Below are 27,115 nucleotides of genomic sequence, written 5' to 3' on the forward strand. Positions count from 1 at the left end.
GCAGCTGGCGTGAAAATACCAGTATGAGGCAGAACAATTCGGAACTCCAACCCTATCCTTCTGGGCAGGACAATGGTGACCAGACTCACCACAATAAAAGAAGATACTGTTCTGTAACCAAAGAATGTGTAAGTGTCTAGGGAATCACATCTGACCTAGTTGCAAGGACTGTGGATCTTGAGATTGAAGCAAGCGAATCAGTAGGTATGCAGAGGTAGTTAGTAATGATTGGGATTCAAGGGAGTATTCAGTCTGATCCTGAAACAAGCATTCTCATGTAAAATTATCCAATTTGATTCAATTATCCAATTTTGAAACAGAGATTCAAGGATGCCCCCTCATATCCTTATTTAGGACTCAGATAACCCTTGCTACTTTAGGCAGTGACCATGATGTCTGTCCATCTTTCTGATAATGTGGAAATTCTACAATTATAATCAGCAACGGAACCTAGCTTGGATGCAGTGAGAACAGCCAATGCTTGATGTGCAGCAGAATTGGTCAAACATATCCTGGAAATGCTGTAGAAGCTGAGCCAAGTTGGCAGTTTCTGGACCTTTCCGCTCATAAATTGCTGTGGCCCCAGCATGGGCTCTCAATGTTAGTAGGGAGGTGACAGAGGACACTCTCACCCTCACTGTGTTGCATTCCTCCGATTGGCCAGTGAACCCCATACAGCACAGGGCATTGGACCATATGAGGTGCCCATCATAGTATTCAGATGTTCTGAATGTCACATTCTGGGCATGTGAAGCGAATGAGAAGTAACCTCCCTCTGAGTAAAGCTCCAAGAAGTAGAAGTGTGAAAGATGCTTACAACCTACAGAAGCTGATGACGACCTCCTGCTTGCCTACAAATGACTTGACATGTTCTTCTTCTGCTGAATCCATTCTTTCTGTGATACGACAGGGAATTGCACCCTCAAACGTGCTGTAAAGTACAACCAGGAGTCCAGCAACATTCCTTCTGGAGGCAGAAACTAAACCAAATTCTAGTAGTAAGCAAAACAGTAAAACAAATAGGCTGCAGAGAGCATGAACACTACAGTAACTGCAATTATGCATCCTTGGCTTCCCCTGCAACACCTGCTACTTCCATTGAATGCAGAAAGTCACAAAATTTATATGCTACATAAATATGAGAGGCACACAGCCAATGGAACACGCTGAACATCCAGACTGGGAGGCTGTTTCATAGTGACCCGAAAAGGGCAATAAAAGAAGAAGAAACCAATAAAAAGACCAACAAACTGGGGAGGGGGGCGGAGTTTCCACCACAGCGTAGTATTTACACCATTTAGCAGTCATATGTCAAGCCCTCTGGGCCTTTATGTGATGGTGGAATCCTGGAAGCCTGGCACCAGCTATTGTTATCACCTGCCTCCCGTAGTTAGGGGTCTGTCCTCGTGCAATAGTGGCATTTACCGCCACTCAAACCATGTTAGTGCTAATGCTAACCTGAGGATACAGTGCTAATGCTAACTTGATGATACGGTGGCTTAGGCTGAGGCTGCTTCTAATATTAGTGCTAATGCTAACCTGGGGATACGGTGCTAATGCTAACCTGAGGATGCAGTGCTAATGCTAACCTGAGGATACAGCGGCTTAGGCTGAGGCTGCTTCCAGTGTTAGTGCTAATGCTAACCTGAGGATGCAGTGCTAATGCTAACCTGAGGATACAGCGGCTTAGGCTGAGGCTGCTTCCAGTGTTAGTGCTAATGCTAACCTGAGGATGCAGTGCTAATGCTAACCTGAGGATACAGCGGCTTAGGCTGAGGCTGCTTCCAGTGTTAGTGCTAATGCTAACCTGAGGATGCAGTGCTAATGCTAACCTGAGGATACAGCGGCTTAGGCTGAGGCTGCTTCCAGTGTTAGTGCTAATGCTAACCTGAGGATGCAGTGCTAATGCTAACCTGAGGATACAGCGGCTTAGGCTGTTGCTGCTTCCAGTGTTAGTGCTAATGCTAACCTGAGGATGCAGTGCTAATGCTAACCTGAGGATACAGCGGCTTAGGCTGAGGCTGCTTCCAGTGTTAGTGCTAATGCTAACCCTGCCCCCAAGACTTTGCACTTGTATGACCCGGTGGTAAGCAAAGCTGATGTTGCCATTCTCTCTGATAACCTGGAGCAGCCACCGAAAAAGTTGACTGAACAGCTAAAATGTAATCCAGTCAAACATAGGCTAGTGCAAATATAAGATATGATTTTCCACAGAATGACGACATCCTGGCATTGTGATAGCAAGTGTCCCCCGTCCTCGTCGCCGTGTGATTGCTGGCTGTCCAAAACACAGGTCCTGAAATATGACCAGTGGCTGCTGTCCGAGGTGTTGTGTCAGCTCACATGGTAACGTGTGTAGGTCAGAGATGCAAGCAGGTCCTGGATGTGCCATGGCGACTAAATATTAATATATCTAAAGCAAATATAACTGCAGGTTGCTATGACAAAACACCCTGCATAATTTCATAAGAAATACAGTGACACTGATGTGAAGCTAAAGTTATAACAAAATTGCAGACTGATGCAGTTTATGCAAGCTATAATAAATATACAAATTCATGTATTTTAATTGGTATACATTTATAATTATGGCAATATCATTCATCAGTACATAGCTGCATATCCAATGCAGAGTTGGAGTAAGCTTGGAGCAAATACCAGGCAACAGGGATTTCAGTCCAGTGCAGGAAAGGATAGACGTGCTCACACAGAATTACTTACACCAGAAATTTAGACACTGCTACACCTAACTACAACTTTTTGGGCTGCATCATATATTATTACTCAACCCAGTACAGCTAATTTAGCCACCAAGGAAAATGGAATACCATACTGTTCACTTTTTTGCAGTGACATATATTTACAGTTTTGATAGAAAATTGTCAGGAAAAACACTTTTCACCATGCATGAAGGTGCAGATTCTGAAATTCACAGAATCTGAGAGACACTTGATACAGTGATACAGTTTTTGTTGTGTGCAGCTTTATAAATTGTACTTTGATGATTTGTGGCGTGCACACGCAGACGCACGCACACACGCACACACACCAAGTGTTTCACTTTGATATCTAGGTCTGCTGTAGCAGGACTCCTAAGAGATGCTTATTACCCAACGGTCAACTGTTTGCTTCGACCGCACAGGCATCTGTGAAATAAACCTTTTTCAGCGCTACAAATTTTCCTCTGCAACCTGTCACTACCTTCGGAAATCAAACTGGTCCCACAAGAAGGAATATTAAATATCTCAAGGAACTGAGTGTATATATAATTTTCTCTCCGTATACAGTAGTTTTGGGATCAAAAACTAGGAGCAAATGTGGTTTCAAGTAGTGTTTCATGTCGTTTCCTTATCGTTGCTTTTGGACAGATGTGTTGCAGGATTTCCAAGCCAGATAAACATAGGTAAGTTTTATTTTCACGTACCAACTTAAACTGTGACATGATTTTTTATGTTGACTACCGTTCAGCTTATATATAGCTCAATAAAACACCAATGTTATTAATAATTAAGTGACAGAATCACAGAAGGTAAATCAATAAACTGGTATGTTCATGAAAAAAATAAAGAGAACCACTCAGCGGGTAAAATTCGATATCTTCTGATTCGAAAATATACGTATGAATAAGTATTTCATTAAGCTATATCTTCTCCGTATTTCTGGCAACTCGTCTGAAAACGGCGTGTATATTTGGTAGAATCTCAACATCAGGAGGACTCATGATTCCGCGTCGCTGTGGCTCATTTCAAAGCGGTCCCGTGTATGTTTTCGAGTGTCGAACAAACCGGTGAATTTAATTCACTTTTGTTTTCTCTTCTTCTTTTTTTAGGGGGACTTTTCATGCGATCTATGGTTCAGGAGCACAGCGCCTTTAGATTTGCTGTGCAGCTGTACAACACCAATCAGAATGTGACAGAGAAACCTTTTCATCTGAATTATAATGTCGACAATCTGGAGTCTTCCGCCAGCTTTTCTGTCACTCATGCGTGTGAGTACCCCTAATATATTATTAATGGCAGTTCATTTATTATTTTCCATTTTGTTTTAAAAAATACAAAATGTGCTAAGAATATATAACCTGGTTTTTATTGGATCTATTTAAAAGTACAAAATGAAACTTAAATAGGCTACTAATAAAAGCGACGGACCCCGCATCGTTTATGATTGCAGACGAATTTTGCATGCAGTGCCCGGACACCAGTTAGTTACTAAGATGCACATGATGTTTTATTAGCCTACTTTAATTGTGTGTAGCCTTGTCTAAGCATATACTATACTTGACGTTCTTTTTTCATTTTTCTATAAAAAAAATAAACATTTCTTGTGTTTGCCCTGTATTTAAATATAATTAACTGTTTAACATTTATTTCAGAAGAATGGTTATTGTGTTTTTTGAAGGATAAATACAAATTGACCTGCCGATATGTAAGAGTTGCAAATAAACGAATACACACGTTTCCTGTGAACGTGTGTTAACAGCCAAAATAGACTTTTTACGTTATTTACATAGTTTACGGTACTTTAATTCCTAGGAAACCTTCTGATCCACGCGGAAAGGCAATGGTTTGCATCGTGTTCCTTATCCATTTCTATATGGTTCCCCTAGGGATTAGCTTTCTAGTACCTGAAAAGGGTGCTGTATTTTTAGAACTTTATTTTTAGAATTTAGAGTGGGATTCTGATGCAGTTGACTTCCTTCTTTAGTCCAGTGTGTATGGATTTTGATACCATGTGAAAATGATACATTTATCGGAAGTACACTTTTAGAGAAAGTTAATCTTTCTGAGGACAAACAAGAATGTTGATATATTATGGGAATGATGTGGGTGGCAGGCTGGCTGAGTGTCCCCTGTGCCCTGTCCCCTGTCCCCTGTGCCCTATGCCCTGGGTGGGCTCCAGCCTGTCACCTTGATGAGCTACAGCTGTGAGCTGGAGCAGCAGCCCATTGGGTGTGTCAGATTGGTGTGGCAGAATTCCCCCAGCTGAGACATCGCTGGCTTCCATCTCCCGTGCAAACAGCAGAGTGTGCCAGTCCAGGACACATCGGAAAGGGATGAGGTGTGCAGAAGTATAAACTAGGGAGCCTGATAGGAGGAGAAATATTGTCTCAGAAAACACCCAATATCTTGATTCAGCCATTCTATCTGACGCTGAGTGCTTCATAGCCAGGATGTGGACAATGTCCTCTGGTGTCCCATTGAACCTGAAAGCTTGATTACATACACATTCAGCCAGTACCATTACATTAGGACCCAAGTAGTGGACCCAGCAGGCACATTATAGAAAATCTATCACCAGCCGCCAGGATAGGAGTGAACTCACTTGAAAGGAATAGATTTGGTATGGTAACCACTGCTAGGTATGGATCTGCAGGCGGGGCTGGCCTGGCCTTGTGGCATAGCAGGCAATTCCCCGGTGGGCCAGGAAAAGTTATTGTGGGGGTGATCGCTGTGAAAATCATTGTAGGGGACCCCCCAGTCCCCCAAATTGGCAAAACCTGTGGTGAACCTGTCTGGGCAAAATATCAGGACCAGTTTTTAATCCCAGTCCAGCCCTGTCTGCAGGAAGAGTCAGGTAGGAGAGGACAAAATCCTGACTATCATCTGTAAGTCTTGTTTAGGGGGGTTTCTGAGGGTCTGGGGTCTGTTTGGAATGGCAACCATAATCTCCCACTTAACAAGTGCTACTAGAGATGACCAGTAGTGTCCTCATAATGAATAACCCCCAGCTGTGAGTAAATAGCGCAGTCTGAAGACTCACCTGCTCGGCCTTTGATTGTCCATGCAATGCTCAAACATACAATGATTTCTATCTGGAGAAGTTCCATCTATCAGGATCAGTCCTTGTCCTATGTCAGTTCCCTGTTTGGCCAGCAGGTGTCGCTGGTCATCCCATGTCCTGTGCTCCCTCGTGTGTTTCCCAGCTCCCTGGGCTGCCGCAAGGATTAATGGGCTGAGCATGCAGCTAAGAGGCATACATCCTTACCATCAGTTTTTTTCCCCTACATTAATTATGTTCTTGTTGGTTCCTTGTTTTTTGTATCTCTGTCCCAGGTTATTCGTGCTTGTATCTAGTTCAGTTATGTTTCTGCTTTACCCGAGTTTCGAAGTATCTCCCAGTCCTTAGTGTCTGTTAAATCACCCTCACCTGTTCCTAGCTCCTATTGTCTAATTAGTAAACTTCCACACCTGTCTCTTACTCGGTTTTCCCAGCTGGTCGTTGTGTTTGCTCCTGATTATACACTCACCTAAAGGATTATTAGGAACACCTGTTCAATTTCTCATTAATGCAATTATCTAATCAACCAATCACATGGCAGTTGCTTCAATGCATTTAGGGGTGTGGTCCTGGTCAAGACAATCTCCTGAACTCCAAACTGAATGTCAGAATGGGAAAGAAAGGTGATTTAAGCAATTTTGAGCGTGGCATGGTTGTTGGTGCCAGACGGGCCGGTCTGAGTATTTCACAATCTGCTCAGTTACTGGGATTTTCACGCACAACCATTTCTAGGGTTTACAAAGAATGGTGTGCAAAGGGAAAAACATCCAGTATGCGGCAGTCCTGTGGGCGAAAATGCCTTGTTGATGCTAGAGGTCAGAGGAGAATTGTCTGACTGATTCAAGCTGATAGAAGAGCAACTTTGGCTGAAATAACCACTCGTTACAACCGAGGTATGCAGCAAAGCATTTGTGAAGCCACAACACGCACAACCTTGAGGCGGATGGGCTACAACAGCAGAAGACCCCACCGGGTACCACTCATCTCCACTACAAATAGGAAAAAGAGGCTACAATTTGCACGAGCTCACCAAAATTGGACAGTTGAAGACTGAAAAAATGTTGCCTGGTCTGATGAGTCTCAATTTCTGTTGAGACATTCAAATGGTAGAGTCAGAATTTGGCGTAAACAGAATGAGAAAATGGATCCATCATGCCTTGTTACGACTGTGCAAGGTTGCTACTGGTGGTGTAATGGTGTGGGGGATGTTTTCTTGGCACACTTTAGGCCCCTTGGTGCCAATTGGGCATCGTTTAAATGCCACGGCCTACCTGAGCATTGTTTCTGACTATGTCCATCCCTTTATGACCACCATGTACCCATCCTATGATGGCTACTTCCAGCAGAATAATGCACCATGTCACAAAGCTCGAATCATTTCAAATTGGTTTCTTGAACATGATAATGAGTTCACTGTACTACAATGGCCCCAACAATCACCAGATCTCAACCCAATAGAGCATCTTTGGGATGTGGTGGAACGGGAGCTTCGTGCCCTGGATGTGCATCCCACAAATCTCCATCAACTGCAAGATGCTATCCTATCAATATGGGCCAACATTTCTAAAGAATGCTTTCAGCACCTTGTTGAATCAATGCCACGTAGAATTAAGGCAGTTCTGAAGGCGAAAGGGGGTCAAACACCATTTTAGTATGGTGTTCCTAATAATCCTTTAGGTGAGTGTATGTACATTATGTGCTGTATTAGTTCCTGTATTTTTCCCTGCTTTAGCTCTTATTTTCTACCACCCTTCCAGCATGCCCCACCGCAGCAATCTGCTGTAATGCTGGAATAGGCAAGGACATTCACACTTGTTAGGATAAGCACTGTGCCTTTCTGGGGCAGTGATGAACAGAGGGCTGGGTATAGCACTCTTTATTTTCATTTTACACCTTTTATTTGAACATTGACATTTTGGATTTTTTTCAGATTTTTGTCTGTTGTTGTTTACAGTAATGAATGTGTTATTTCCGTACACTGAACTACAGAGTTATGTTCCCCTTGCCCACATTCTCTTTAACTGCTAGACTTTCAGTTTGGCAGTAAAGGCATAGCTGTGTCATGAAATTAATAAGCATGATAGACTAATGCGTGTGTCAATCGGGGAAAAAAATGAGTTCATATAAGCCAAGCTTTGAATTTCCTTAATGTTTCTTTAATGTAGTTCACATAGACAGGTGGGAAGTGCTTGCTTGCACCAGTTAAATGCTCCAAAGCCACTAGAAGAGTGATTGTAATGAAACAAATAACTGAAAAACAGATCATGATGATGTCCTCAAAGCTTCTCGTGGTCAGGATTGCAGCTGCCGGACACCCAGCAGCTCAGACAGGAAATCTTTTTCCTTGGCTTCCAGCTCTAGTTCATTCTGGGGAGTTTATAAATCTCCCAAAGCCAGCTGGTAGATGTAACCCCCGCAGTGTGTCTCGGGTCTCCCTTGGGTCCGCTGCCCGTTGGGACATACATTGGGACCCATCCAGCCGGCATACTCCTAAGATGCCTGAATTACCTTATGAGTCCTCTCGATTCAAAGAGGCAGCAGCTCTACCTTAAGGTTCCTCTGGATCCAATATCCTCATCCTGTCATGAAGAGTGAGTCTAGAAATGCTGTGGAGAAACACAATTTCATCTGCTTGTACGTGTGGTCTTGTTATTTTGGTCATGACCCAGAACTCAGGAGCATAGCTGTGGATAAGAATATAGATTGTATAGAGTGTAGATTGACGGTTGAACTGTTAGTCTCATCTTATGACTTAACTACTGCGTTACCACTGCTGCCCTCCACAGTGTAGGTAAAACTGCAGACACCAAACCAATCCAACTATCCATTACCAATCTCCCATGACCTTATACTATCACTTGAATGAACAAGGTCCTAAAATTTTGAATACAATATTTAAACTCCTTCACTAAGGACAGACTCTAACCACTCACTGGAAAGAAGTGTTCTACTCCTTTCCAAGATACTGTCATGGCCTTGGATTTGAAGGTGATCTTGTTAATCCTCCCCTGCTTCTCACTTGGTATTATTCAGTAGTGCTTAAGGTCAGGGTCAAATGAGGCCAAGAGTATGACATCATCTGCAAGTACCAGGGATGTCATCCCCACCCCCCCCCCACCCCCCATACTGGACATGCTTCCAGTTATGGCTGCATCTTGATATCCTGTTAATAAAAATCACTAATGGGAGTGGAGACAAAATGCCCTTTTGACTGTGGCTAACACCAGCACTAATAGCTTTGATTTTATGCCAATGATGTGAACATAACTTATGCTTCATTCATATAGGGAAAGAGTAGCATGCAGATACAGTGTCAATGGTCCATATTCCTGGAGCATATTCCAATAGAATATGTTAGCATATTCCTGCAAACCGTCATATAGCTATCTGAGAGTTTTCACTGAGTTGTCTGACAGCCAGGCCAGATTCTGCTTTGAAGTTCCACCATCTGGAAGAGTCTCCACTCCTGTACCCTGACATAGGCTTTTCCAGGGAACCTGGACTGCTTATGTGGGTCATCCTGGTCTATTTGGCATTTTCCCTCTGCGTCAAATCCAAATTAGCACCTTGTGGTGACTGGTTGTTAGTTTACCCTCTTTCTTCACCAGAGTGTACAAAATACCAGGTTGAAATCTCCCAATATCACCACAGAGTCCATAGGTGGTACCATTCAGCATCTCACCACTTACAAAGGGGACTGTCACCTTGATGAGCCACAGCTGTGAGTTGGAGCAGCAACGGACTGGGTGTGTCAGCTGAGTCATGGCCTTGCATTTGAAGGTGCATAAGCGCCAATAACAGTCAGAGTTCATTTCTCTGTAACTCTCAGTCACATAGAGGCAACCTTCACCGTGGGGGAATATTTCAGCTGTACAGCTATCAGCCTGAGGCTTGTCAGCATCTCCACATCCTCCAGAGGTATTTCTTTAGGAAAATCTAGAGTAGATGAGACTCCACCATTGATGAAGAGGTCTCACACTGCATGATCAGTGCTTATATCTACAGTATCACCTACTCTAACTCAGGCTCTTTCCCAGACAGAGAGGTGACCCCAAAAATATAGTCCATAATCCATCTGGGTCCTTCCTGCTCATTTTTGCTACCCAAATGGTACTGCACCAGATTACCAACGTTCATCTTGCAGGTAGATAAGCCCACAAGATGGCTTCATGTAGCCATTTTCAGTTGACCCCGGCCAGATTACATGAGTGGCCACCAGCAAACACCACTACAGACACCACACAGCATTTTTAGAAACAGGCCTTTCTTTGGTGGCCTGTTTCTGGCATCTCCTTACACATCCCTTTGCTGGTAGAACACAAGCTCCAGAGAACATAGCTCTGTGGAAATTGAATTTGAACTTGATATTAAAGATTTATTCACGACAAGAGTGTACTGCATTCTCTTCAGAATCCCCTTCCTTTATGAATTTCCATAATGTCTCCATAACAGTAGTAGAATAACGGAACACTTATGCTTTTTTGATTATGCATACCAGCCACATAACCTATTAAAAATATGCTGCATTCAAAAATGACCTATTATAACTTTAAAGTTTGGTTTAGTTTCTAGACTGCCATGATTTACAAAGTTTGCAGTTAATATAATTGATATGCACTTAAAATGTGTCTCATCCCTGCGCCTTTCATTTTTGCTATATATTTGGGTTTTTGTGCACAGCACACTTTTGCAATACTGTTTCCAATAAATGGTGTTAGATAAATGTTTTAAAGCCACCAGCCATTTTACCAATGAGCTGAAATAGCCTAACTATTAAAGAATAAAGTTTGGTTCTGCTTTTTTCCTTTGTCTTTGTAGAGGATGTTGTGTAACAATGATATAAAATAGGATGAGTGTAATTAATTTGAATTTCTTGCAGAAATGCCACATTTTAAGTCAGTAGAAACATTTGAATCATCGATCAACACTAACCCAGTGCTTAAACATTGTTAAAAATAAAGATATTCTGGCATTATTTCCCAAAAGGGGAGCCAGAAACAGTAGCATAGATTCAGATCTAACACAGAGAATGGAGACTCATATCACAGTGCACTGTATCTGTGACCTTGACTTACACTTTACTACACTGACTAAAGTATTGATTGTATCTAATGGGTGAAATATAATTTGTGACACATGAATCCCCAGAAGTCAAGTATTGACTGCTTTTTCTGCTTAACAGAGAGGATAGCAGGTCAGTAAGTGGGTCAACTGCAATGGTAAATGAACTAATATTTAAGATATCAGGATTCTTCTCTTAGGCTAATGTTTGGCTCAGTGCAATCTTAATAACTGTATTAAGCAATTAACAAATAATTGTTTGGAATTTTCAGTCCTTTTAAACATTTCCCAGATAATATTGAACAAAATGGTTTTATAGGCTTTTTAAAGTTAATTTTTGATTCAAACTTTCAGCTTTCCCCAGTAAAAATTTTGTATATGGCTGAATAAACAGTGAAAGAACAAACAATAATTACAACGCAGACATTTTCTTTGATATGTCAAAAAAATACAAAAGGGAATGGAAATCACCTCTAGTTTAATTTTTGGAGCCTGATCAAATGAATCATGAGTTGAACTCCACTGCACTGCTTTCTTTCAGGTCGGTCTCTTTGATGGTCCTTCTCCTTCCTTAAACCATGAGGGAGAAGATCTGTTGGTTTTGGGCTAGAGCTTTGTTAGGTTTTCAATGAGAATAATTCTTAATCCACAAGTTCTTATTTGAAACATGGCTGGAGAAACAGGGACTCAGTTGGGAGATGGTGTGTGCATGGGGATATTTATGGCATCCATAGTGTAATGGTAGTAGGCTTGCATCTTACTTTCATTTTAGGTGACTGGGCAGTTCCCAGCGCCTGGGGAAATGTATACACTGCTCTGTCCTGAGAAGGCACAGACACTAACTGAGAAGTGGCAAAATCAGAGGGGCTTTTTGACACTTGCAGGGGGCAACCATTCCAAAAAATTCAATCTTTTGGGTCCCTTTAAGAAAGAACGGGATACTAAGTTATTAAACACTTGTGTATGAGTGTATTACTTTATGTTATGGGTCCGTCTGTCTGTCTGTCTATCTGCTCAGTAGGCAAGTCTTTGTGTCTGTGATCAGAAGGTTGCTGGTATGAGCCTGGCCTTGGCATATTTGTGGGTCCTTGAGCAAGGCCCTTAACCCCCAGCTCCCTGAGCACCACAACAGGCTGCTGTCCTTTGCAGCCAGCTGGCTTTCACCTACAGAGAGCAAGTTGGGGGAGGCGTAAAGAGAATTTCCCCATGGGGATCGATAAAGTAGCTATTATTAATAAAACCTTCACTGATTCTTGTTTTTGTAAGGCTTCCTGGAGTATTACCACTGCAAGTCATTTCAAATTCCTTCAGATGTTCTTTGCATTTTCTTTAAAGTTTTGGTTGTGGGGCTAATAGCTGTTTCATTTTAATAATGTTTTCACAAACCAAAAGAAAAATGCCTTTGTAAGTGGTTGGCAAACTGCTGGTCAGGCATGAGTACTTGTGCTAAACATAATAATTACTATCCAGTAACAATTAAGTGCATTGTATTGTGCTGGTGGACCCTACAATTAAGCACATAATGTCACGTAATGTGTAAATACCGATACCTTTATAAAAAAACAAACAACCCCATGGTACATAGTCTAACGCTTTCTGAGTTGGTGATTGTACATAAGTAACTAGCATAAGACGTCTATCAACATACTTCATCTTCCAATTTCAGTCTGTTCACAGTTCTCCAGAGGAGTATATGCTATCTTCGGGTTCTATGACAAGATGTCCATGAACACGCTGACCTCCTTCTGCGGCGCACTCCACACGTCCTTTGTAACACCCAGCTACCCCACAGATACGGACGTACAGTTTCTCATCCAAATGCGGCCATCACTGCAGGGGGCTGTCCTAAGTCTGCTGGCTTACTACAAGTGGGAAAAGTTTGTCTACATTTATGACACGGAAAGAGGTGGGTTCAACTTTGTAATGTTTGCTTTATTTTTAGGCCACATAGTCTACTACATGTTTATATAAGGGGACAGATACCAAACATTTTTTATTTGAAATACATACAGACATCCCGCCAGATAAGGAGGCAGAAGAGGGACATGTGACACGTGAGAGATGGGGGGGGGGGGGTTGGGGGGTGTTGGCCAGGCTAACAATATACTTTATCTTTTGGGAGGTTGCGCATGATTCGTGGGTGTTAGGGAGCTGCTGTCAGTTTGTGAGAAGCTCCCAGAAGTTCTGGGAGATGTGGGATGCCTGTATACATTTTTTTATTGCGTGTGATCTTTCTGTGTTTGAGCAGGATACTTTCCACAGGCAAAAAGAAATCCTGCTAATTGCTCTCTCTAAATGACAGTGGGTGTATGGACCCTGCGATTGATGGGCATCCTGTTTAGGGCGTCCCCTCTCTTCCCTGCCCTACAAGTAGAATGGGAGGCTTGATTGAGTTTAGAGAAGGTATAACTGTTAGAGCTGGAGAGCTCTGGGGAGATCTGTTTAGGTGTGTTTTTGTCAGCATTTTCCAGAGCAGAGCCTTTGGGACAGGCTGTGTCCTCAGGCTCCTTACTCTGGAGTTGTACAGGTTCTCAGTTGAAGGAACATTTGAATACACATTGTAGTTTTCTTGTGGATACTGTGCCAGCAGGAGATGGACAGTAATGTTTGTAAGGTATCTGCTGTGGCGCATGATGCATCTGTATTAATAGCACAGCTGCTTGAACTCAGCTAGACTAGATAGTAATAACATTAATCTTTAAGTATATATATACACACATACATATATTATACATATACTCATATCAGTAATCCTAAATTGTGTTTATTAACACATTTTATTAATTTCTTGATAAAATTTACTGATAATTCTATGACCTTTTGTAACGACAGATGTAAGCCTAGATAAATAGAAAATCATCTAAAAAAATAACTTTCATAGCAATGACTGCATAAATCATAATACTAATTATAAATACATAATACTAATTATTTCAAGTCAAGATAGCATTATATAGGATAACACATGTCTGGGAATGTGAAAATATATACAATACAGTAATATAGTTTTTATCCTACTGTTTTTTATTTTTGCTGCTATATTCTTGTACTATCCACTGTGACAATGCACATTTCCCACTTGCGGGACTAATAAAGGATTATCTTATCTTATCTTATCTTATCTTAATAAAATCTTAGGCAGACAAAGACAGTGTTTAAGACCATTGATCTAGGTAGTAAGTGCATATTTGCTCAGAAAAAAATAATAACATTACAACACATGCAAATTAACGGTAACGCAATAAAAAAATAACAAGAATTTTATCTGTTCTCCAAAAAGTTGATTGATTGATCTTGTTGGGTAGCTAGATGAACCCTCTTCAGATCCCAAAGCTCTCCTCAGGGACACCTCAGCCATTCCATGAGTTTGTTAAATTTCACCTCCAGCTCAGTTAATTACATTTATTATTATTATTATTATTATTGAGAAAAGAAGGGTAGGACAATTGAGCCTCTTCCAACAACAAGCTCAGCATGTTAAGCCACTGAGCCACAGTCAGCTGAAAGGACTGAACTTAACATGCAATTTAAAGAATAACTTGCGCAGCTATAACTTGTACAGAACGATTTGCACAAAATTCAGTATTTGCATAATAATGGGACATTTATGATTGCAATCCACCTCCACCTCTAAACTTTAGACAAAAGAAAACCAGGTTGTGGCCAACACATATTGCTTATATTTCATAGAAAAGAACCCCCCCCCCCCCCCCATTCTATTGTAAAATAAGATCTACCTACCTCTTGTGGAGATCTTACTAAGCTCTAGAGACAGACGGCTTTATCTGAGTCAGAGGCGGGCATTTTCTCATGCCAACACGGGGTGGAAAAAAAAACAAAAATAAAGAAATCAGGTCAACAAGCTGGGTCACATTCATAAAACTTAAAGGTCATTTCCAATCTAGGCCAGCTCCTTTCTCCAAAATATGGGTGATATGTTCTCATTATGGAGCCACTCATACAGTGCATATAGTGTAGGGTAACAGGGAGCCAATCCAATGATCCCCAGGGTGCCAAACTGAGTACATACTGGGCAAAAGAAACAGAAGATCACTAGACACACAGTGGGGCCTGATCCATTTCATCAAAAGGACTGTGGTAGAAAATCCCTTGGAGAGATAGTGAAAAGAGTGAACATGTAGACACCACACATATATAGCTGCTACAATTATATATGTAGCTGTTCATTCGTATTAATTGTATATCCCAACAGTTTATAAAAAACAAAACAGTTCAAAGATAGACCAAGCCTGAGATTAGGCTTCGATAATCTATATAGGTGCCTTGTAAGTATTTTCAGCTCGATGGCTACCCCTCTACCTGCATTTATTTGAAGGAACATTATAATAGTATTATGGCCCAGGGAAAGCGGTCATGCCTGCCTCCAGTCATCACTCCACACAGCTGCATCAACTAAACTATACTTAACTGTTATACTATAGAAACACACCTGCAGTATTTCCCATAAAATAACCTCTTTCATTACTGTACATCAATGTACAGCTGTACTTCACTGTGTTGTGTTGTGTTAATATATACACATCAGAAAGTTTAAAACAATGAGGCAAAATGCATGTGTTTCTACATTTGAAGATTAAAATCAGATTTACTTTGAAGAAAAAGCCGAAACCTATTGGATAATTAACAATTCACACGTGATTACTACATGGCAAAACCAAAACACCACAAAGTATTCATATGAGAAAAACATTTTGCATCGTTCACAGGCCTCTCAGTTCTACAAGCCATAATGGAGTCAGCGATGACAAATAACTGGCAAGTGACGGCACGGTCTGTAATGAGCATCGTAGACGCAGAAGAGTATAGAAGAATCATGGAGGAGATGGACAGGAGACAAGAGAAGTATTTCTTGTTGGACTGCAAAGTGGAAAGGATAAAGACGATTCTGGATCAGGTATTACCAATATAATACTCACCCCCAGGCCTGCAGATCTTGATAAATGTGCAAGAAATGAAACTAAATCCTAAATTCATATCTAAAACTAAGATGCTGTAACAGGCAATAATCTCAAACGGAATCTGGTGGAGGTAGCCTTTGACAGAATTTGTATTTTATTTTTGATAAAACCAAAATACTAGTCTCTATAGTTGAATTTGAAAGGCTTGGTCACATGACTATAATTAAAGGGTAACAGTATGAAACAGCACAATGGCTATTCTCTTTGAATGTATTCAATCATGCAGTGCTATGTGTTAAAAACAAACCCAACCAACAAACAAATCAATAAATAAAAACATCAAAAACATCAAAGAGGTTTTGGGATAGGCATCTAGAAGTAGAAGCTTTATTGGTGCTGAAACAAAAAAAAACAATAATTTATACATAATTCATGGAAGGAGGGACAATATTATTAATGCTGAATATTACGATTGCTCATTACATGTAAAATAAAAATTATATACGAAATATATAGTGCTATTCCTATCACCAATAGCATGCTGTATTGATGTCATTTTTAAAAACCCTCTAGGATTTTTGTTTGTTTTATTGTCACGGTACTGTAAATCCAGTTTACTTCTCTAGGTTGTAGCGCTTGGGAAGAACAGCCGAAACCACCATTACATTCTGGCTAATCTGGTGAGTTTTTGGCATTCACACATTTTGTTAGCAAAAAAACATACATACACATTCATAAAATGTAAGATCTTAAAGTACTTTATCCCAATGTTTATGAAATGCGGTGGTGTAGTGATTAGCACTGTTGATCTGCAACCATGGTTTGAATCTCCACCCATGGCTCCATGTGCTGTTACGGGTTTCTCTCTGATGTTCCTCCCACAGTTAAAAAAACATGCTAAATTAATTGTTGCTGATTTTTCTGTGTGCGGGTGCCCTGTAATGGGTTGGCACCCCATGCTGGGTTATTCCATGCCTTCTGCCCGTAGCTTCCAGGATTGGCTCTAGACCCCCGTTACCCTGCATAGGATAAACATGGATGGATGTTTACAGCCAACTATATAATGTGCTTAAAAAATGAAATTAATTAGTATCGGTTTTAGTGTTTTACAAATGTTGTATACGTTAGCATAAAAGCAATTATCACAGGGTTTCTGAAGACAACAGCAGAGACGCAGTTTGTGTCCTATTACTGTACTCTGCATGTGGATGGACTGCCACCATAATGGCAGGTAATGAAAGTAGTGATTAGAGCCAGGCTACCAGCAGCTAGCTGTCTTTTGTGGTAGAAAGTTCACATATTTCCATCTCCTACAGAGAAGATGACCTTTTACGCATTAGCCGAAGGTCTTAACCATTGTAAAGGAGGACATTATGTGTGATGTGATAGTCTACTGAGGCAAATGGCACCACAATGTTACGAAGTGCAGAGCAGAACAGCGTGAACCTGCGCTTATCACAATGACGGTAAAGTGGACAGTGACCTCTTCAGTGAACAGAGAAAAACATCAAAAACGACAAAATTATCAGTAGACCAAAATAAATAGCTTTAAGAAAATTAATCTGTTAGCAAAGGTATTGTGTTAGTCCATGAACCACGGACATTAATCTACTTTAGGCTGGAATTTTAAGTTCAGTGTTTTTTTGTCAGCTATGAAATCATCACCGCTAAGACAAAGCCACTCACAGCCACTGTGTGTTGGTTTTCCATTTTGAATAATTCTGTTTCCTTTGCGCCTCTTGTTTAGGGTTTTTCCAATATGAGCCTGGACAAGGTCATTGCCGGGGGAGCCAACATAACTGGGTTTCAGATAATTAACCCCGAGAAACCCATCGTACGACAGTTCCTCCAGCGCTGGAATCATCTGGATGAAAGAGAATTTCCAGAAGCGAAAGGCACGCCTCTGAAGGTAAGCAAGCGTAACACGCAAAGCGTGACCCATTAAATGATGTGTTCTCTTTTTTCTTGCTCTTTTCTTCTCCCTTGTTATTTTCGAGAGAGAGCTATTGACTAGGTAAAGTACCTTATACAGTGTTTGCATGTGTGTATGTGTGTAAAAACAACATTTAAATGTCCCCAGGGCTGCTGGTGCCATGCTTGAAAAAATGCTTCTGATCAACACCAGTCTTAATATAGACAGCACAGTCCCTAAATGGATCTTCACTATAATATTAACCGGAGACTTGATCTGAGGCCTCAAAGTTTCTAGACAGCTGGATGAAAAAAGGGACAAAACTAATCAATACTTGGTGTTGTGTTGCCAGATGTACTTGGAAAGCCAATATAGTGAGCAAAGAGGTGCATGAAGGTTTATGACACCTCAGAAAGTAAGCCTTGGAGGACATGGCACTGGAACCTGAAGGGACGTTTTTAGCACCTGAAATGACTTTAGAAGCTAAATGTTGAGTAAACTGGTAATACTTTACTTTGTTGGGGCACAAATAATGTAGTATTATGCTGTTACATACTAATGAATTGTGATGCCTGTTGTATCTCAAGCAGTTACTATATTTGTTACTATATCTGTTAATCCTGCTTCGTGGAATACCTCCCTGTTCCACCACAAAAGATTCAACTCGAGAGCTGTGTGGCAATTAGCACAAACGAGTTTAATCAAGTTGCGATAAATGAGGGGAAACCCAAAAATGTGCAGGACTCCGGCCCCCCAGGACTGGAGTTTGACACCCCTGATCTAGTGAGAGTCACGGGAATGGAGGGATCGTGATGTCAAAGTTTGATGTGAGGAGTCAATCAATGTGTAATTTGGGGAGAAGGAAGGAAAGAAAAGGAGAAAGAAATGAGAGAGAGAAAAGCAGAGACAGGATTGTATTGTGTTGCAAGAAAGATGGAGATTTGAGTGTTAGGGTTTGTTTGCGTGTGGTTGAGTGTACATGGCATTAGCCTGGTTGTTTAGTTAAGGTTAAGATTGTGTAAGTATGGTTCTCAGTTTTTCTCAAACAGAAGTTTATTATTATTATTAAGGCTATATTTTTTCCATGGATATGTATTCTACCATTAGATTAGTCCAATGATTTAAATTGAGCGTGTTTTTGGATTTCCGGTGTTGAAGTATTGCTTTTTTGGCAATAGAGAAATAAGTATGTTATTCTTATAAATGGATGGTGGGTTTATCTGTGTGAAATCTCCAAGCAAAGAAAGTCAAGGTGAAGGGGAGATTCTGCAGTCTAGGATGGAGGTGAGTTTTCCCATGATTCCTACCCAAAAAGTATGAACAGGTATACAGGCCCATACAGCATGCAGATCACACAGATCTGTGACACCAGTGGTGCCCTGTGAACAGGTGTCAGTGCTGATGAGTGCTATATGAATGACTGTGTATTGGATAAGCTAAAGGTTGGTATTTGTTATTGTGAAAATGCTGTTGTGGACTTCCATCCAGAAATCAGGGTTGGGGGGAACGTTAAGGTCCCTATTTCAGTTAAATTTTGGGACAGATATCAAAGTGTATATTATATATAATATATTTTAGAGGTCAGTTTCTTTTTTTAAGTTGGAGAATATCATCTAATCTCTAAGGAGGGTGAAGTGTATTATTTGTGATGCTAATTTTAGTTTTGATGGTGGATTTGATTTGTAAATATTCCAAGCACTGCTTATTCTCAATTCCGTATTTCTGAATTAAGTCTTTGAAAGGACTTTGAAGGTGCTGGAGATGTGTAATCCCTTTCTGTTCCCACAAGCGATAGTGAGTAGTGAGATTGTGAAGTTGGACGTCCGAATTATAACAGATTGGAGTGTATTCACATGACTTGAGAGTGGAGTTATTGATTTTGATTCCTTTCCACCAGGCTGTCAGTGTTGTGGAAATAGCAGTATTGATAAAGCAGTTATGTTTCTTTACTGAAATATTGAGAAAAAAGTATGTCAGCAAGTTTGAGATTTTTACAGTACAATTGCTCCAACCATAACCATGTGCTGCTGTTACTACTGCAGTGTAACCATTTAGTTAAGTATTGCTGTCCATTTGCTAAGTAAAAATTAAGAAAATTTGGAGCTTCTAATCCACCTTGAGATTTATTTTTCTGTAGAGTGTGAAGTGTTTTTGTTTTTCCAGTAAAAATGTGAGATTAAAGAGTTAGGAGTTTGTAATTATGGTTTTAGTATGAGTATGCTGAGCAATATTGACTAAATTAAATAATCTATGGATCTTTTCCGAGGTGTGGCGTATCTTGTCTTGATGAAGCCTGTCTGACCAGGAGATACAGTAGGGATGACTATCTCTAACCGAGCTTTTGTTATGATTTTCTTGTCTGTATTCATTAGTGAGAGTCTTTGGTAATCACAAACATACATCACACTAGGCATGTGTAAAAATAAAAGTTTACTGTTAAATGTTTAGCTTTAATGAAAATCATCATTTCCTACACAAGACTAACATTTATTCTTCTGTAAGGTGGAATTTTGTGCTTTGTACAACGGATCCTCATCTGAAATGGATATTTCATTGTGCATTCTTACTTTCATTATGTAAATGTGGTCTCGTATGATTCTACCAAGAATACTGACAGTGAATTTTTGGCAACACTTTGATCCAATCGGATTCCCCTTTTGTTTCAGTATACGTCAGCGTTAACCCATGATGCGATTTTGGTGATTACGGAAGCATTTCGTTACTTGCGACGGCAGAGGATTGACGTGTCCCGGAGGGGTAATCCTGGAAACTGCCTTGCCAATCCCGCTGTACCCTGGAGTCAAGGCACTGACATCGAGAGAGCCTTAAAAATGGTAAAACTTCTAAATAAAAACTTCCTTATTTAAGAAATTCACATGGAATGACAATATAGTTCAGAAAGAAGAAATAAATCCGGTGATACTTTGGTCTTATTGTCTGATTGTACTGTTGTATGGCAGGTTCAGGTGCAGGGCATGACAGGAAATATTCAGTTTGATACTTTTGGCCGAAGGTCCAACTACACTATTGATGTATACGAGATGAAGACAGAGGGAAGACAAAGGGTAAGCAATTAGTGCCATTTCTGGATTTTTTTTCACCAACCTAGAGACCTCCAACAGTCCTTCTTTTGAAAAACTAATTTTACTTGCTGTTTATAGAAACTGTAGGAGGAGAGATCAAAATACTTATTATATACTCAGGGGTGGAACTAAAGAACGGAGGAATATACTAAAAAAACAATGGCATTTGCAAAGAAAGGCTAAAAGTGTTGATGGTAGAGCACCATCAATCAAAATCAATAACTCCACTCTCAAATCCTGCGATTTTGGAAAACTAGGCAGCTCCAATACCTGCCTACCCAGCAGGTACTAGCCAGCAGACGTGTTTGTGTGAAGATGTGCAGGGCTGGAAATGTGCAGAGGCTTCTGCGTTTGTCTGTTCACTGGTGCCCTCTGGTGGTTGTCTCTACACTTTGCTGAGGATGTGACACTTAGGGTCCAGTTTGAGTGTTTCTGTGATAGAGAAAGATAAAGATTCATCGAGGCATCTACAGATAAGTTGCATGTGAAGCTGGAGAGTAATGCCTTGTGTAAACAAAACAAACATTTAATGTCATAATGGTGTGATTATGCTGATTTTGAGTTAAGGCATATGTAAGGACACCCTACCAGAAATACCCTTTTTTAAAATAAGAACTGCCACTAATTCTTGGAAAGTACTGGATTATTGTTTCTGAGTTGTTCCAGTCTTTAAGCCAAAGGTACTGCCTAACAACTGTTGTTTAGAATACCATGTAATTGAGATTGCCGTTTACTTGTCTCATCACATTTTTTTATTGAAACAATCAGAATGAAAACCATGTGATATTCTCAATATTAACAATGATTTATACATAATTTTCAGATTGGCTACTGGAATGAGTATGAAAGATTTGTATATATAATGAATCAACAGGTCTCCAACGAGTCATCTTCTGTGGAAAACCGAACAATTGTGGTGACTACTATTATGGTAAACTTTCAGTATAGTTATAAATATTCCATTTATTCCTGGTTATAATGATGATGCTGCCACATATACAATCTGCTTCATTTTGTTTTACATCTATATGTTAAGCATGTTCAGATAGTGAGTCTATATGTAGTCATAGGTTAACAAAGTATTTGACTTGTATGTTTTGTCTTTGCGTTTTGATATTTTAGTGACAATAAGCTAGCACACAAAAGGCAATATCTATAAATAAATGAGCAGTAACGGGTGAGATTGGTGAACGAAGCGCCAATGACGAAAATTAACCAATGGTGAAAGCCCAATTGGTGCAAATATAGCATAATTGTATTAGATAATATAGATTATAATTCAAATGTAAAACTATGGTTTAACACACGTTATATGATGATAACATTTGAAAAAATAGACTTTCCTAAAAAGAAGATTGTACATCTGATACCAGTACGTCTCTCATAATTGTTCTTAATGAGCTAAAGAAAACTAAATTCTAGTAAGAAAAGCTATTTGCTATTCTTAAAATCCATCACAGATATTCCTGCTACCTCATTTGCTGAGTCAGGTAGACATTGTAAGATCCTTGTGTTATGCACTATGCAGTTCCTTCTGTGCAGTACAGAGTTTTGTCAAAGTGTGCACGTTTATGATTAACACCGCAGTGAAAATGCATTCACAAACATAAAACAGGTTACATTTAATTAACAGGAAGCTCCCTATGTGATGTTCAAGAAAAATTATTTACATCTGGAAGGGAATGACAAATATGAAGGCTACTGTGTTGATTTAGCTTCTGAAATCGCTAAACACGTGGGGATAAAATACAGACTGTCTGTTGTGATGGATGGGAAGTATGGAGCCAGAGACCCGGACACCAACGCCTGGAATGGGATGGTGGGCGAGCTTGTATATGGAGTAAGTAAAAGTATGGTAAAAATACAGTAATAATCTATTTCATGCATGTATCGTAAATAAACCATTACATCTTGTTATGCTTTTGTTAATACATAAATACTATACTCACACTCTCAGTTAGTTGACTGTTAATTTTTTTCCCCAAAAATTACTGATGAGTTTTTTTTTTTTTATCATATCTATATAATTCCCAGTGCTTGAAGTGGGAAAAAATAAGTGCAGGAACCCTAATTTTCTCGGGCCACTGTCGCTGCGTCGGATCAGTTTCAGTAAGTACCGGAACGCAGAAATAAGTGGCGGAACCCAAAAAATGAAAATACAGAAGTTCCGGAACTGCGTTCCGCTGCGTTCCGGCCCACTTCAAGCACTGATTATTCCATTACACCAATAAAAAATACTGTACTTAACTCATAGCTAGTATATTAGTAATTTTTAATTAAATTTTAATTTTGTCACAATGAATGACTTTAGTCCACATTAGTTTATTCAGACAATATCAAAATACATTGGTTAGTAGAACAACATTGTTTTCCATAAGATTTTCCAAGTCATTACAATATCATCGATATTAATAAAATGTTCAGATAACAAAGGATTAAAAAACTAATGTATGCGCTATGTGTTCATTCTTCCAGCGAGCTGATATCGCTGTTGCTCCGTTAACTATAACGCTGGTACGAGAAGAAGTCATTGACTTTTCTAAGCCATTTATGAGCCTGGGAATCTCAATCATGATTAAGAAGCCCCAAAAGTCTAAGCCTGGAGTGTTCTCCTTCCTCGACCCCCTGGCCTATGAGATTTGGATGTGCATAGTATTTGCCTATATTGGAGTGAGCGTGGTGCTGTTCTTGGTGAGTCGCTTCAGCCCTTATGAGTGGCGTTTGGATGACAGTGATGAGGGTAAAGACTGTCAGACTGCACCGGACCCACCGAATGACTTTGGAATCTTTAATAGTCTCTGGTTCTCCCTGGGAGCCTTTATGCAGCAAGGATGCGATATTTCACCAAGGTTGGTTAATTCATCCATACCTATTCCCATTTTGCATTTTATAATCTTATAGCTGATCCCATGGTGTATATATGCTATAGTATTTCTCTTGGAACCACGTAACTTCCTTTTGTGTTCACCGTTCACCTACGTGTTCCCATAACACCGCTGTTCTTCATAATTTCTCGCTTTCATGGATGACCTTTTCTAAATAACATATATCCACCATGTTGGGGACTGTAAAATGCACCGGGTTGTTTGCTGGTGACTTTTGGTGTCAACATTTGGAGAACTACCGTGTTTTTGCTGCATAGTCTTTCCATACTCATCTGTTTCCATACGAAAGTAGAAAAATTTTATATATATATATATATATATACATATATATAAAGAATTGTATGCATATATACATTTTTCAGACCAGCAAGCCAGTGAAGCAGCTTAAAGCAAATAGCTATTCCATGATGCGTCTTATTCTGTCAAAGCCCCCTGCCATTTTACTATCCTGTCCATCCTCACATGAAACATAAAACCTCTCATGCACTATTGTTGTGGTGCCACTCTATACATGGAAGAATCAGCAACAGATTCATTGCTTTTTAACCATTACTGGTTGGCGTTTAAAGGTTAAAGCCCAGACCAGGGCATTTTATATTTATATTTATTAGCATCAAAATAATGTTTCTAGTCTGCTTGAAAGTTAAATGAGCCGGTGAAGAAATATCAACAAAGATTGTGTCATAGACCAGCTAAGGGGCTTCACTTCATGATTTCAGAATCACACTCAGAATTTGTGAAGGGCGTATACTACATAATATATAATGTAGTATAAGCCCTTCACAATTATTGGCAGATTTATAAAAAGGGTTAGAAAAAAATCCACCTTTTGGTGAAGCAGCTTCATGTCACACTGAACAATTGATAAAAATCCAATCTTTCATTAACAAAAATTTATTCCAAGAAAAAAAAATCCTTCATCAGGAAGTAATTATCTTTTACAGATACACATGTGCCACGATTATTAGCACCCCTGGAAATGATAGTGAACTCAATGTAACTGAAGCATGTTTCCCCTGTAATTTGTACATCTTTGAGTTGAGTGGAGTGAAGAGGAACCTTCAAGCTGTAATCCATGACTTCCTGGTTAACAGGGATACGAACATCTGGTGACACAGAGCCCAAATTCCCTTAGTCATTCATCAACATGGGAAAGATATGAGAACATACAAATCAAATGAGGGAGGAGTGTGTTGACCTTCATAAGTCAGGGAATGGGTATTAAAAAATAGCTACCCACCTTAAAATGCCAATTTCTACTGCTAGTTTAATAATAAAAAATGTGGACAACAACTGGAACTGTTAGAAACCTGCCTGGAAGAGGACCCATGTTTATTTTTCCCCCATGTACAGTGAGGAGGATCATAAGAGAATCAAAAAAATCCCCAAGGATCAGTGTTGGTGAATTACAAGACCAAGTAAAATCTCTCTTAAAAATGCCCCCTTCATGCTAACAGATTATTTGGAAGGTATGCCAGAAAAAGCTTTTTTTTGTCAGTTAACCACAAACACCTGGAGTTTGCGAAACACTACTACAACTTTGACTGGAACCAAATTCAATAGTCTGATGAAACAAAAATGGAGCTTTTTGGCAATAAACATAAGGTGGGTTTGGTGTAAAAAGAAGGATGGTTATAATGAAAAGAACCCAACTAAAATATGGTGGAAGTTCTGTGATGTTGTTGGGCTGTTTTTCCTCCAAAGGCCCTGGAAACCTCGTTAGGGTACATGGCATTATGGACATGAAATACCAGAACATTTTAAATCAAAATTTGGCTGCCTCTGCTAGGAAACTAAAACTGGGCCATCATTGGATCTTCCAGCAGGACAGTGATCCCAAGCACATGTCCAAATCAACATAAAAATGGTTAGCTGACCACAGAATGAAGCTTCTGCCATGGCCATCTCAGTCCCCTGACCTGAACCCCACTGAAAACCTGTGGGCTGAGCTGAAGAGGAGAGTGCAGAAGAGAGGGCCTAGGAACCTGGGTGATCTGGAGAGATTCTGTAAAGAGGAATGGTCTCAGATGCCCTGCTCTGTGTTCTCCAACCTTATAAAATGTTACAGGAGCAGAGTGAGTGCTGTTATACTGACAAAGGGAGGTTGTACAAAGTATTAAGAGCAGGAGTGCCGATAATTGTGACACATGTGTTTTTGTTAAAGATAGATATTTCTTGATGAAGGATTTTTTTTTCTTGGAATAATTTTTTGTTAATGAAACGTTGGATTTTTCCTCAAGCGTGAAGTTTAATTGTGCATCACCTGCGTGATTATGTATTTCTGATATTTGAATACAGCGCAAAAAAAAATACTTAGATTAATCTATTTCGGTTTGTATGACAAAAAAGGAAGAATTTGTTGACCGGTGTTTTCATTTATAAACTATTTAAAATAGTCTTTACAGAAAAGGAAAGTGGGGCAGGTTGGGGGTGCAGCTGATTCGCACTGTTGCCTCACACTCCTGGGACCTGGGTTCAAGTCTGTGCCAGGATTCCATGTGTGTAGAGTTCTTCCTGTGTCATCATGGGGTTTCCTCCAGGTATTCCAGCCCCCCCCCCCCCCCCCCCCACAGTCCAAAAACATGCTGAGGTTAATTGGAGTTGTCAAATTGCCCATAGGTGCATGTATGAGAGTAAGTGAATGGCGTGTGAGTGAATGGCGTGTGTGAATGGCGTGTGAGTGAATGGCGTGTGAGTGTGCCCTGTGATGGGTTGGTGCAAATAGGGGACATACCAAATACAAAGATTTCTGAAACTGTACATTTCTGCAAAGATTCAACTTTTCACTCAAATAGTGTTCCTGATAATATTTGTACTGCTTGAAATGAACATTTTCGTGTTAAATTATGAAAGAAAACAAAGTATAAGCATTTTTCTAGTGGTCTCAGACTTTTGTACCCCACTGTAGGTGTGTGTGTATAAAATCATGCATTTAACATTAATGTTATATAAATATATCATTCATTAGTGTTTACGATTCATTTTAAAATGATTTTTAAAAAGAAGTCACTTGGTGGCAGTGTTTGTAAGCAAATGACATGAAAATGTAATGCAACGCAAACTCATAAGCACAGGAATTTATTATTAATAATTTATATACACGATTCAATAAAAATGTCAAAGATGCAGATAGACATGGAAAAAAAAAGAAAATTTGAAGCTATTTTGAATCATTCATCACCAGGATCAAAACGATTCCTATACTACACATTCAATGCAATTAACTCTGCAAAAAATTTGAATAAACTATATGTACTTATAAAAGAATCAATGTATAATTTACCTGTGGTGGTATTCTCTTTGCAGTTTGTGTTGCATTTCACACATCCATTTCAATTTTGAGTTGCGTGCCTTCAGTACTGCTATAAAATGATTTGTAAAAAAGTAAAGAGACGTTAGAGACCTTTTCATTGTATTTAGATATGTTTTGAAAGGTAATATTTAAATTCCTTATTATCTTCTTGTCTCTGGATATTT

The 27,115-nt window shown here is 39.8% G+C and overlaps 1 protein-coding gene across 10 annotated transcripts in view; it reads left to right on the forward strand.

Annotated features, from left to right (window-relative positions):
- Window positions 1-27,115, forward strand: part of LOC111855332 (glutamate receptor 3-like) — a 39,539-nt gene that overhangs the window by 4,035 nt on the left and 8,389 nt on the right. For 6 of the 10 annotated variants that reach the window (XR_002840868.2, XR_002840869.2, XM_023834254.2 and 3 more), the window contains exons 1-11: window positions 3,079-3,403; window positions 3,830-3,988; window positions 12,506-12,745; window positions 15,567-15,754; window positions 16,385-16,438; window positions 17,506-17,667; window positions 20,337-20,504; window positions 20,631-20,735; window positions 21,577-21,684; window positions 22,387-22,593; window positions 23,229-23,602. Coding sequence is in view for 7 of the 10 variants with exons in the window: in XM_023834254.2 (XP_023690022.1) it covers window positions 3,316-3,403; window positions 3,830-3,988; window positions 12,506-12,745; window positions 15,567-15,754; window positions 16,385-16,438; window positions 17,506-17,667; window positions 20,337-20,504; window positions 20,631-20,735; window positions 21,577-21,684; window positions 22,387-22,593; window positions 23,229-23,602 (1,853 nt within the window). In the remaining 3 variants the exon portion in view is untranslated. Of the gene's footprint in view, window positions 1-3,078; window positions 3,404-3,829; window positions 3,989-12,505; window positions 12,746-15,566; window positions 15,755-16,384; window positions 16,439-17,505; window positions 17,668-20,336; window positions 20,505-20,630; window positions 20,736-21,576; window positions 21,685-22,386; window positions 22,594-23,228; window positions 23,603-27,115 lie in introns of those variants that run through there. The other 4 variants (XM_023834259.2, XR_002840871.2, XM_072702145.1 and 1 more) reach the window with 4 other exon arrangements.

Source organism: Paramormyrops kingsleyae, chromosome 18 (assembly GCF_048594095.1).
Source record: "Paramormyrops kingsleyae isolate MSU_618 chromosome 18, PKINGS_0.4, whole genome shotgun sequence".
NCBI lineage: Eukaryota > Metazoa > Chordata > Actinopteri > Osteoglossiformes > Mormyridae > Paramormyrops > Paramormyrops kingsleyae.